At 44.8% G+C, this 12,607-nt stretch overlaps 1 protein-coding gene across 4 annotated transcripts in view; it reads left to right on the forward strand.

Annotated features, from left to right (window-relative positions):
• The first annotated feature begins 369 nt into the window (after positions 1–369).
• The window catches only part of UHRF1BP1 (UHRF1 binding protein 1), a 56,357-nt gene continuing 44,119 nt past the window's right edge, over positions 370–12,607 (forward strand). For 2 of the 4 annotated variants that reach the window (XM_037884788.2, XM_037884790.2), the window contains exon 1: positions 388–564. In XM_037884788.2, coding sequence (XP_037740716.1) covers positions 521–564 — 44 coding nt within the window. In that variant the 5' untranslated portion in view covers positions 388–520. Of the gene's footprint in view, positions 565–12,607 lie in introns of all 4 variants that reach the window. The other 2 variants (XM_037884789.2, XM_043533423.1) reach the window with 2 other exon arrangements.

Below are 12,607 nucleotides of genomic sequence, written 5' to 3' on the forward strand. Positions count from 1 at the left end.
CAAAACTTCTTAATATGGACTAGCCTAACTTTTGCCAGTGCCTCACTGTGTGTCCTAGGGAAAGCAGAGAGGGAAATAATTCTTCACCTTCCAGGCTTTGGAAAAGGCTCTGTTCAGATGTGTGGACAAGACAGGGTAACTATGCTTATGATTATGTGGAGCCCTGAGAGGGTGGGTTACAGGCTTAAGGGTGTAGGAGGGGTGGGGTCCCTATGGGTGTCAGTGCAGGGGAGGGTGGGGGGCGTGTCACTGGCTGGGAGAGGGACAAACTCAGCTGGGCTTGCCCCCTCGGACCGGCAGAGGGCGCTGCTGCTTGGCTGTGCCCTCCCTCGCCCTCTCGCTGGTAGGCGGCGCTAGAGACGGCGCTCGGCGGGCCGCCGCGGTGCTAGCCGGGATGCTGGCGGAGTCGGGGAGGGCTGTCAGGGAGATGGCAGGAGCCGGCTCCGCCGGCGGCAACGGGTGAGGGGCTGGGGCCCCCAGCGCGCCGAGCGGCAGGAGCCGCCCCCCGCCCGGACCCGGTATGGCCGGCATCATCAAGAAGCAGATCCTGAAACACCTGTCCAGGTGAGACACCGACTTGCTCTGCCCCCCCCGCACCCCGCGGGGACCCTACGTGCCCCCCGCACACCGCGGAGACCCGCCCCCAGCTCTGCCCCCCCCAAGACCTTGCCCACATTTAGGGGGTGGCTCCCAGCTCGCTACCCCAAGGACCCTTCACAGACCCCGAGACCCCGCCCCTCGGTGCTACTCGTCTCCACACCCCCCCCGCCCCGAAGACTCTGCCCTCATTGTGGGGGACACCCCCCCCCGTCCCTCCTGGGCCTCTTTGCCCATAGCCAACCCTTTCTCCCCCTGCCCTACCGGCACCCTCCCTCCCCGAGAAGTGTGGGGTCAGGCTGCCCACCACTAGGGGTAATAGGGAAGGGGGGAAGGCTCCCCTCCTGCCTTGGGAACAAGTGGGGTGGTGAGTGTTCCTCACCTGTCTCCCCCCCAATCTCCCCTAGCCCCTCTTTCACCCCCATCTCCTGCAGTCCCTGCCCTCAGGTAGGAGGGGGGTCTGTGGCGGGAGCACGCTCTGAAGCACCTGACCAGGTAAAGGGGGTGTCACCGGGGTGTCACCAGAGTCTCCCAACTATCTTGTTTTTCCTTGTCTTGTTCCTCTTCTCCCCCGTGCTTCCTACCCTGCCCCATGTCTCTCCTTTTCTCCCTGTTCATTCCTTGCGGCTTGGTGTTGACACCCCGACATAGGTAAGAGGGCCTCCTAGCCTCCCTGCTGCTGTGATTGCCTCACCAAAGTGCTCCTGTCCCATCAGTGATTCTGCCACTGGCTCAGGAATAGTTTCTGTTCAGATGAGAGAGTATACTACCTCTGTCCTGCTCCCCTCCTTTTCCCATTCCCCTGCCTTCCCAGCACTTCTCCCCACCCTCCCATATATCGGCACAAGGACAGATTCTGGGGCTGATACCACTGTTTCCTTCTCAGCTTTTCCCATTCATCCTACCAACCCTCCTCTCTCTCTCTCTGTATGTGTGTGTCTTCCTGTAGCACAGGGTTGGCTGGCAGGTTAGAAACGATTTAGTGGGAGTGAATGGAAAGTTAATGAGTTTCTCCAGGCATCAGTGCTGCTCTCAGAGAAGGTGAAATGGAAGGAATGAAAGATCATTCATAGATGTCCCTCTGGCCTGCTTTCCAATGATTGCCTCCCTCAGTCTAGTTAGTTCAGTCCTATGTTAAAGTAAAGCATAGAGGCCTAACTGAGGAGATGTTAAATTAATTTGCGTTTTCCTTGGTACTTTTGGATTTGGTAACCCTGTGGTGTGAAAGGGGATGTGGGGAAGCTTTTTAAGTAAGAGGTTTGAGTAAGTGAAACTGATAGGTAGTGAATATGTGAGTAAAAAGGCTAAGAAATGAATGGAAAGAAAGAGTAGGGATAAATGGTAATGAGGTGGGGGAGTTATGGTAAGTGAATCCAGGGGAGACAGGAGCAGAATATTGCACACAGTCTTGATAGATTGACAAAACACTGAGTGACTTGAGGTTTTATATTAATGTCTCTAGTAATACATCAAACTTATATTAAGAGGAAGCAATATCTAGTGGTTAATGCATAGGACCTCTGTTCCTGGGTTTCCCACTGACCTGCTGGGTGACCTTGGGCAAATCACTTATCTGTGCCTCCGTTTCCCTATCTCTAAAATGGGAGAATATTGACTGCCTTTGACAAGTGCTTTGTGATATAGGGCAATAATTGCTATCTGAGCGCTAGGTATTATTACTAGGTGTGTGGGACCTTGGGCAAACCACTTCACCTCTAAAACGAGATCACTTCAAAGGGGTTGGTATGAGGTTTGGGAAACTTGCACGAAGTGGATGAAGGCAAAATATTACATGGCACCTTTCACCTAAAGCTCTTAAAGCGTAAACATGGGCAAGTATTTATCCTCATTTTACGGATGGGGAAACAGAGACAAAGTGACTTACCGAAGGCTACGTATTGTCAGTGGCAGAGCTAGAAGGGACCCAAGGAGTAGTCTCTCTGCCCTGTTTTCCACCATGAACAGCTTAGGTACACTGAGGTTGGCAGACTTTGTATATTTTTAGACTGAAGGTAAAATCTTAGCATTTCTGGAACCTGGAAAGAACCTCTGCAAACATTAAATGAGCATCTGTAAAGCATCTGTTTAAGGCTGTTTTGTGAGTCACTAGTTGCTCTCCCCTCCACCTTTGTACCAACAAGAATGTAACACAGCCTGCTAGTAGACTTCTTAAATTCATTAATTTAAATGATTTTCTGCTGGTCCTGACAGCACACAACTTCCAAGCTTCCCACCTTCCCCTACCCCAAACCAGCATGTTGTGTGCATTTTGGATTCAGCATTCTTGTCAGGAGGCGCTGACCCATTCATAATTGGGAAAAGTGCACAAGAGTACACTGGACCAGTTAGTAATGGAGACCTCAATAAAGCTAATGTGTTTTCTATGTCTCACTAGCCCCCATGATTAAATGACACATTTTCTGCCAATACATAATGCTTTCATTTGCTTTGTGCATGTAACCTTTCCTCACTGCTATTTGTGGGCCCCTTAATTTTTGTCTCATTCTTGCCGCTTGCCCTCTTTACCGTGCACTGCCGAAACCCCTTTTTAGTGACCTTTTTTGCTCATGAACTCCCCTCCCCCCGCCTTGTTCTCCTCCTAATCTAGTTATTTTACAGTCCTCAGTTTTGCCTTTTTCCAGTCCTTTGTTGCAGTGCCTGGAATGTGGGCTAATGGTGTGAGCAGTGATCTTGGAGTCAGGAGGATTTCTGGGTTCTACTCCTGGTATTGTTACTGGCTTGGGGTGTTGTTTTGGACTAGTCAGTCAAGCTCCAGTTCTTCATGCTGTTCGCTTAATTGGGGCTCTGTCCAAGTGAACTGAATAGCTTGCAGGATTGAGGCCTGAGTCACTACCTATAAAATGGGTTTTCGTAATTTACACAGGGATTGAGAGATTTAATGTGCTGTGAGCCTTCACAGTTTAAAGCTGCTGTAGAAAAGCAACATCACTATTATAACCTGCATTTCTAATATTGCTACTACAGTTTTCTTTCACATAAAATAACCCAACTCTTTATTCATGTGGGTCTCTCTTCTAACTGTGTGTGTGCTCGAGAGAAGCTTTGCTCTCTTTATTTTCTGTTTTCAATTTTAATTTGAAATAATTCCTTGTTTCTTTTGCAGCCTCCTCAATTAAAGGTGTGTGTGTGTGTGTTATCTCTGTGTCTGGGAATTCACAAGGAAGGGAAAACTGAGACTCCAAGGTCAGGGAAATCCAAAGGACTTTTATACTGTATCAAATTGTTTGGTAGCTATCATTCTGAAGAAATGAAACACATACACTTGCAGTGGAATAACGATTATTACTTTGCAGAGATCTTCTGCAAAGGTGAGTTTTGATGTGGATGACGGGGCACTGGCCTCAGAATACATCTTAAAAAAAACTTTATTCATGTTGTAGGTTTTTTTTAACACATTACTTTCCATTCCATTCCTAAAATGGAAAGCATCTAAAATCTTGAATGTATTTTTCACCATCGGTGCTGTTTATCCTCTTGCACTATTTTTAGCTTGCAGAAGGAAAATAGTTGATTTCACTGTCTAGTTCTCTTGCATTGGCCAGGGGCTGCTATGGTTGGGTTGCAAACACTGTGGGAGAATGTTTACATCGGAATCAAAGATCCGAGATTGTGAGCTTTCTGAGGCAGGGATTGTCTGTGTATTTGTATAGTGCCTTGGATCTAATCCCTGTTTGGGCTCCTTAGGCGCATACACAATAAAATACTTTTTTAATTTAGTAATTTGTAATCATTAATGGAAACACATCTCTTGATCTTAGCCTTTATAAAACCTTTTTTTTGACACACCCTGTGTTTTGAGTCTAAAGAGTGATCCCTTTAATGTTTTCCATTTCACTCAGCTTGGACAGTGAAACCAGACTAATATCATTTGAATGCACTAGTAATACTTAGCACTCATGTAACTGAAGCCAAGTGCTTGATCTTTGCTTTGTAAAGGTAGCTCAGTATTATCCTCTCCGTTCCACAAGTGGGGAAACTGAGGCACAGGGTAGTGACGAGATTTGGTTACGATTGCACTCCTGTTGTACTGTTTGGGTTCACTACACGGCAGGGGTGAAGTCTTATTTTTGTTGAATTGCATGGGGAAAATTTCTCTCCACTCTTAGGGCAGGTCTACACTAGTAGCGCAACATTGGCACAGCTGCACCGCGTCAGGTGAAGACGCTTTATGCCGATGGGAGAACGTACTCCCATTGGCATAATTACTCCACTTCCATGAGAGGCGGAAGCTGTGTCGGCAGGAGACACTCTCCTGCCGATGTAGCACCAGTGTGGACAGAACTTAAGTAGGTTGCGTCGCTGGGGGGTTTCTTTTTCACGCCCCTGAGTGAAATAATTAGATTGACTTAAGCAATAGTGTAGACCTGCCCTTAGATTTAACAAAAGTTTCCTAAAGCTTCATTTTATTACACACTTAAAACCGTACATGAGTATATAGGGTGCTGGGTAATCTCTGCCCAATAGATAAGGATCCCTGTGCCAGATAACTTACTGTAATGGCATGAGTGGGTGTGATGCAAAATGGGATGTGTAGTCACTATTTCACAGCTTATGGTAGGTTATATGTGGTTTCTGAGAAGGCAAAGAGGGGGGTTGGCAAGCTTTACCCATTTCAAGCCAGGAGGGGCGGTGTGAAAGAAGGCATTGATTGAGTCAGGAGTGGGTGAAGGAACAAAGGGAGCAGTCAGCAGAAAAGCTGGGGTGGTGTCTTGGGAATAGGGTGGGATGTGTAGGAGGAGAGGAGCACTGGTGTAGGTTAGGCAGGAGTTATGGAGAAGCTTCAGTTGTCTGTGGAAAGTGGGAGAAGCCAGTGCTAAAATTGACTGTGGTGAGAATAGTGGGAAAATTGGCACCATCGCAGAGACAGCAGAGAGAACAACTCTGTGGAGAACTGAATTAGCTTCTCCTTGCTGTTTATGTGATGATGGAATGGTGCTGTTTATTGTGTCACCAAGTGGCCTAGGAAGCTGGCCTTAGTCGTTACAGATGGGGGTGATATGAACACACATGATTGCATTATGCTGTCACTTTTCTTTTCTTTTCTGAACCCACCATACTTGTGATCAGGCAAGGGACTGGGACTGACTCTGACAAAGACCCTTGTCTCAGATCTCATAGAAAGTGCCAAGGCACAGTTCTTTTGTGCTCATGGACATTTTTACCCCACACACTTCACATTTGGTTATTTCACTCATACAACCCCACCGGTTCAATTGGAACACTGGTATGGGAACACTGGTATGGGCCTCGGTTTGGAGGGTTTTAATGGACCGTGCCTTCTCCTGAAAGGCAAGTCTGTGATACAGAGTGAGACTGAGAACAACTGGAATCATGGGAACCCAGAGGGGAATGTGGCAATCTGATGACAAGGAGAAATTAATCTACCCTTAGAGTCCTGAGTGGTGTCTTCTATTAGAATTCCTCACCCACAATCAGCTTGTGTTCAGCATTATTCCTTTCCCTGGATTTGAAGATTCCTGGATGAAAGGGACGTCTCTGGAGAATACAGTAGAATCTTAGAGTTACGAACACCTTAGAAATGGAGGTTGTTTGTAACTCTGAACAAAACGTTATTGTTCTTTCAAAAGTTTACAACAGAACATTGACTTAATACAGCTTTGAAACTTTTCTATGCAGAATAAAAATGCTGCTTTTAACCATCTTAATTTAAACAAGCACAGAAACAGTTTCCCTACCTTGTCAACTTTTTTTTTAAAACTTTCCCTTTATTTTTTTAGTAGTTTGTTTAACACAGTACTGTACTGTATTGGGGCTTTTTTTTGGATCTCTGCTGCTGCCTGATTGCGCACTTCTGGTTCCAAATGAGATGTGTGGTTGACAGTCAGTTCATAACTCTGGTTTTCGTAACGCTGAGGTTCTGCTATACAACCAACGTGACAGAGGTTGAAGCCTAATTGTCAGCATTTGTGACTGGTGGGTGTAAGGGTGCGTAGTTAGTTTCACTGATTGCTCTACAAGTTTTATCACATTGTCCATACAGTTGATAGTAGGGTTAGGAAAAGATAGAGATTTTGACAGAATTGTGTCTGACATAGCCTAATGTTAAAGCTTCCTTTCTGCAGTATGGGTCTGTTTTGTGTAAATCTTTTAGAAGCAGAGGAATTTTTCAAAAATTTTGGCAAATGATTCTGAAAACCAGTTATTACATGTATGGGAATTAATACCAGTGGCAGGTCAAATTTAAGGTGGTATTGCAAACTTTTGATACTTCACATTTCTCAAGCATAGGGTTTCCAAAGTCTTTGATGTGGTGGGCTACATCTGAATATGGTCTCATGGACACTCCACTCCCATTCACAGTTGTGCAGGCCATGTTCCCTCTCTCCCATCCTCCTGTCAAAATTGTGTTGACTCACCTCCCATTTTGTTTGCAATCACATAACATCCCAATGGCAATTACAGCAATAGCCTATGTGGAAAAGCAATATCAGGAAAGCATTTAACATATCTTTATCTTTTAATGCAATTTAGCAGCTGGAAATGAGGAGAAGTCAGCTTCATGTGACCAGTAAGCATTTCACAGACCCATTTGGAAGACTTATTTAGCATCTTCTACCTAGGGATCCCAAAGCATTTTACCAGCATTGATGAATGCATCCTCCTCATCCCATGAGGTGGATGAGTTTTATTACTCTTATTTTTACACACAAGGAATCAACCAAAGGGGGTAATGTATCTATATTTGAACTAGTAACAAAACCCAGATCACCTCCTTCCAGTCTGGTTCTCTGACCACTAGACCACACTTATTCTCCAATAAAACACATATTGGGCTCTTCAGCTGGACTCAGGGAGGAGTTTATGTCTGGCCATGCAGATGTCCAGAATCCATCTGGCCCTTACCCCCACGTTACATATATGATACTAGAGAGTAACTGAGCAAGGAGGCTTTCCTTGCACTAGGTCAACATCTTGCTACATAGTGTTTCAAGCTTCACTCAGAGGCTCAGATGGCAATGGTGTCAGGAAGACCCCTTTGCCTAAGGAGACTTATCGTTTCCTCAGGGAAGACCCCTTTGCCTAAGGAGACTTATCGTTTCCTAGAAAGCACTGAGAGAGGGGGTAGAGCAATGTGTAAGTCAGGAAAGTGGGATGTTGCCTCCATCAGGAATTACTGGGGGAGGTTGTTCGGCCTGTATTAGGCAGGAGGTTAGAGTAGATGATTATAGTGGTCCCTGCTGGCCTGATGATCTCTGAGTCATGCGTGGAATGGAGAAAATCCTATGGTTGTATGCGCTTCCTATTTTCATCAATACCCCTAGTTTCCTGGCTAAATGCTTAACTCTGGAAATTACCATCTGCCCTTCTAAATTCCCCAGTAGGTTTACTTGCATATGTGATTTTTCACTTCTTGTCCTAATCTGTTATGCACTGTTGCTGTGTGCTTGTAAGCAACTGCTGCATGCCACCCTCGGGTGGTTGCCTTTCGGTGGTGGTTGAAGTGACTACTGCACGTGTGGTTGGTAAAGTGCTTTGGGGTTCTTGAGGCTAAGAGGTGCAATGTAAATGCAAGATGTTATTTGTTCACCTTATAACCCTTTTAATTTCTTTTAGTATCTTTTTTTCCCCCTCTGCTCATGCTTTAAGCTAACTGGAAATGCACTGCTTTAGTTTAATGGATCACAATCCTTGGAATGGTCTGATACTGGTCATCTTATTTGGCCCCTTGAAGTAATTGAAGGTGCTCACCAGAACAGCACCTCTGACTGGATTGAGCTAGATTTCAAACTGCACAGAGATGAAACTGCATTCTGCCGTTGGTCTAACCTGCAGGTATTGAAATGTCTATGTCCTTTACTAGCTGTTTGTAGGAGAGCTATTTCCATATGGACTTTTGCTACCTGCCACAAGGCAGCTGGGCAGCAACAGACTAAAAGCAAGCAGGACTTCTGCTGCAGAGAATTAGTAGTGGGACTTATACAGCCTTTCACCTCTCTAAACCTGCTTGAAACCAATCCAGTTGAGTAGTGATTGAAAGTCCTTACCATTGTGTCGTTATCATGCAATGCTCTGTGTGAAATGAACTCTGGAGACTCAGTCCACTTATAAATGAATGGGTATCCATACCTCAAAATTGATCACTTTTGGCATTGTGTCTCTCTTTTTGATAGTCCCAGCAGAGAGATTGATGACTGAATGGACCATGTAGACTGAACTCCCCTCCCATTCCTAGAAATGGTTCATCTCAAGTCAAGGTTGAGGCCCACAGGTGGCCAGTGTCGGAAAGCCTATGCCTCTTATGTGCACTGTGCACAGTATCTGAGGGATTTACAGTTCCTCATAAAGTTCGGGACCACAACTTGCCTAAAATAACTGTTACAGCTGAGGGGAAGTGTGTAAAACCACACAGCTTCCAGCAGTTTAAAAATTGATGATAAATCATTAGTGGAATGGAAGTTTCCCTTCTGCAAAAGCATCACGTTATTGCTTTTTCAATGTGCTGTGCTCCTGAACCAGCTGGTAAGGTGCCTTGTGCCCCAAATGAAACAGAACACATGCTTTACAATCAAAAGAAACATGGCCTGAGCAATAAATCTTGAAGCAGAAGCTAATGGAAAATCAAAAATAAATTCTGCAGCCCATCCTGAAACAGTCTGCATCCACCCCATGACAGAGAATGGAAGTGGAAACGCAAATGTTTGGAGTCTTCTCTTTGAAGGGTACCGGTCTCTATAAAGTAGCAGAGAACTCCAGAATCCCCAGCTTTTGTTGCAAAAGCCCCTGCTTCCTGTCCCCTTGAGACAATACCTCAAGATGATCAGCAGTTCTGCACCTGCTGACTTTAATGCTGTGACAAGGATGCAGGGCAATGGATGGTCTCTCAAGAAGGCTGGTCTTGTGTTATTTACTTAACTGACAGATGGGAATAATGCCTCTCTTCTTTTCAGGGAGTTAAGGAGATGATGTCTGGTAAATCCAGCCCAAAGTGATGAGCTGTGTGGTTTGGGGAAAGTCACTTCGGCTCTCTGCATCAGTTTCCCCAGGTGTATAATAGGAATAATACTTACTTGCCTCATCCTAACGATGAGAGATTTAACTCATTAACATTCGTATATTGCTCTGAACATAGACTTGGAAACATTTTCAGGTACAGGGTGAAAACAGTTCAAAGCAAGGGTCTCTTCAGCCCTTTCCATAAGAGAGGGACTCCTGTAAACCATATATTTCAATCCTCCACTCCCCAATAGACTGTCACATTGATCCTAGCAATACTTCATTCTGAAGGAAGAGCTGTCAAGATAACTGATGAGCTGCGGACCTCAGTTTGAAAACCACTAGTTTATAGGCTTCAGTCTCTTAAATTTCCGCATACCCCTTTCCAGCAACACATGCAGGACTGTGGATGCAGAGCTTTTAGGGAAATGCTTTGGTAACTACTTCTTCTGTCACAGCCTGGGTGGCTTTGAGTCCTGTTTTTGTTTTTTGCATGTATTGATTAATTCTTCTTGCAAATACAGACCCCAGATCACATGCTGGGGAAAGCAACAGCTAGCTGCTACTTCCTTGTGGTCAGTGGGTGGGGAAGTGTGTGCACACATGACAGGGCCTGCTTTTTTCCCTAGAAATTTATCTTTAAAATCAGAAATGTACTGCATGGTAGTTCATCAAAAGAGCAAAACTGACAGTTCTGCAAAGCAGGTAGCTACAGCTTGGCTCTTGATAGGCTCAAATCACTTTCACCTAGATCACAAAGCCGCGTAGAGGAATGTGCATTCTGTCTGGCAAGTTAGAAGGAGACTTATTGTGAGAGGCAATAATTTGGACTTCTACAATGCAGGAGACAGGAACTCCTGGGTTCCGTTCCCAGTTCTGACACTGACTTATAGCATGGCTTTGTACAAGTCACGAACGTTCTCTGTACCCCTGCTTATTTTCCCTCCAAATAATTCATATTTACCAACCATTTGTATGATTGTATTAATACTTGGCATTTACCACATACTCCATACATTATATTGGACGAATGTACGGTGTGTATATATGCACCCATGCACAATAGTGCTTTACTAATAGTGACTAACTATAAGCCTACCAGCCTCCTTGTGTGATAGGTACTGTCCCTATTTTACAGATGAGAAAACAAAGTAACCATGAGGTGAGGGAAGTTGTTCAAAGTCACAGAGCTAGGATGGAATTCAGTAATCCTGATTCCCATTCCCTGCTCTTGTAGTATTTCGCCTGGACTTGTTCTTCTGCCCTCACTTTCCACACAACCATTGTATTGAATCTAAATTACACAATAGCCTTTAATTTCCAGTGGCTGGAAATAAATTGCAAGGGGAATCAGATTGCAAAATAAAGAGTTGCTCAAAACCTTGGAGGAGGGGCTTCCAACTACCACGAAGGAAAAAAGATGGTGTAAAATTCCCCAGCTTATGCCCTGCTTTCTAGTTGTCTTCGCTTGTGCTATTATTTGCTTGTGGTTTAGTCTTGGGAAATACCCTGGCAGCTGAACACGCTTTGCATTCCAAACTTCAGAACATGGAGTGGTTGGCATTTAAAGACTGTCGAGCTTCCAACTGATGGACTCAAAATAGTAAAACAGCTCCTTAAGTGCATGTGTCAGCCCTGACAAGACTCCCTCTTTTTTCAGATTAATTTGTGGCCTGTTGCACAAGTTTCCTTCTGGTGAGATAGGAGTTTGCTATGTGTTTTGTACAGAGTGTGCTTGATCTGGAGCCTCCATAAAGTTCCAGCATACATGGCCCTGATTAATTGTTCCTACCCAGAAGGAGAGATGGTCTAAAAGGGACTAAGTGAATGGATGTATGTGTGGGGGAGACACACTCTGTGATAGGTGAACATACCAGGTTACCCTGTACAAGGGTTCTGTCTTTTCCCCAGCGTGTTTGAAAACCAAGATTTCTTTCGTAGGTTGAACTTTGAACTGGATTTTCGATTTCTTTTGGTTTTAGTAGTCATCTTGCAGTCCAACAGTCACAGCAGAGAATAGCACTATATTCCTTGAGTTCAGAGGACTAACTGCTGAATGGATTTGGGCAAGATAGGCGAACATTCCACAACGCAGGTGAAGCTGAATAATTTGCCTTGGAGAGTTTAGTGTCTAGGCTTTTATTTAAGTTAAATGAATTTGGTGTCCATGGAACAGAGAGACTGATAGCCCTGATAACCGAGAGCCAATTGTGGTGTAGGCAGGTATGGTGTTAAAGCAACCTTCACACAGATTTGTCAGTGTACTGTAATCCTGCCCCACTGCAATGCACCTGCTAATCCAGTGCTGAATGCTGAGCAGAGACCATCAGCTGTGGATAAACCAGTGTAAGCCACCAGGTTTGCTGCACTGTGACTTAAGGGCTTGTCTACATAGAAAGTTTTACCAGTTATACTGGTGAGGTTACACCAATGTAATTATACCGGTATAATTCCCTGGGTGGACACGCCTGTTCCTGTTTGAGGATTTTTCTTTGTTTGTTTTTTCTGGTTTAGTTTAACCCCTTCCAAAGAGACATAAGCTAAACAAAGAGGCATTCTTAAACCAGAAAAAGTGTGCCCACCAAGGGAGTTTTAGCAGTATTACTGTAGTGATTCAGATTCACACCGTACCTTAGGCTGGTATAACTTTTCTGTGCAAGCTACTAGTCAGATGTGTAGGCAGATGAAAAGGGAGCATGTTTACTTACTGCATCACCTAGCTCCCTGCTGTGACCTAAGAGCCAGAACAATCTGTCTAGTGTAACCACAGAAATCATAAAAATATAGGACTTGAAGGTACCTTAATAGGTTATCTAGTCCAGTCCTCTGCACTGAGACAGGGCTAAGTATTATCTAGACCATCCCTGCTATGTATTTGTCTAACTTATTCTTGAAAACTTCCAGTAATAGAGATTCCAAAACTCTCTAGGTAATTTGTTCCAGTGCTTAACTATCTTACAGTTAAGAAGTTTTTCCTAATGTCTAAGCTAAATCTCCGTGTGACAGGATCCCTGGGGTGCAGCCTGGGACCGTG

The sequence above is a fragment of the Chelonia mydas genome, chromosome 21 (assembly GCF_015237465.2).
Source record: "Chelonia mydas isolate rCheMyd1 chromosome 21, rCheMyd1.pri.v2, whole genome shotgun sequence".
Classification (NCBI taxonomy): Eukaryota; Metazoa; Chordata; order Testudines; family Cheloniidae; genus Chelonia; species Chelonia mydas.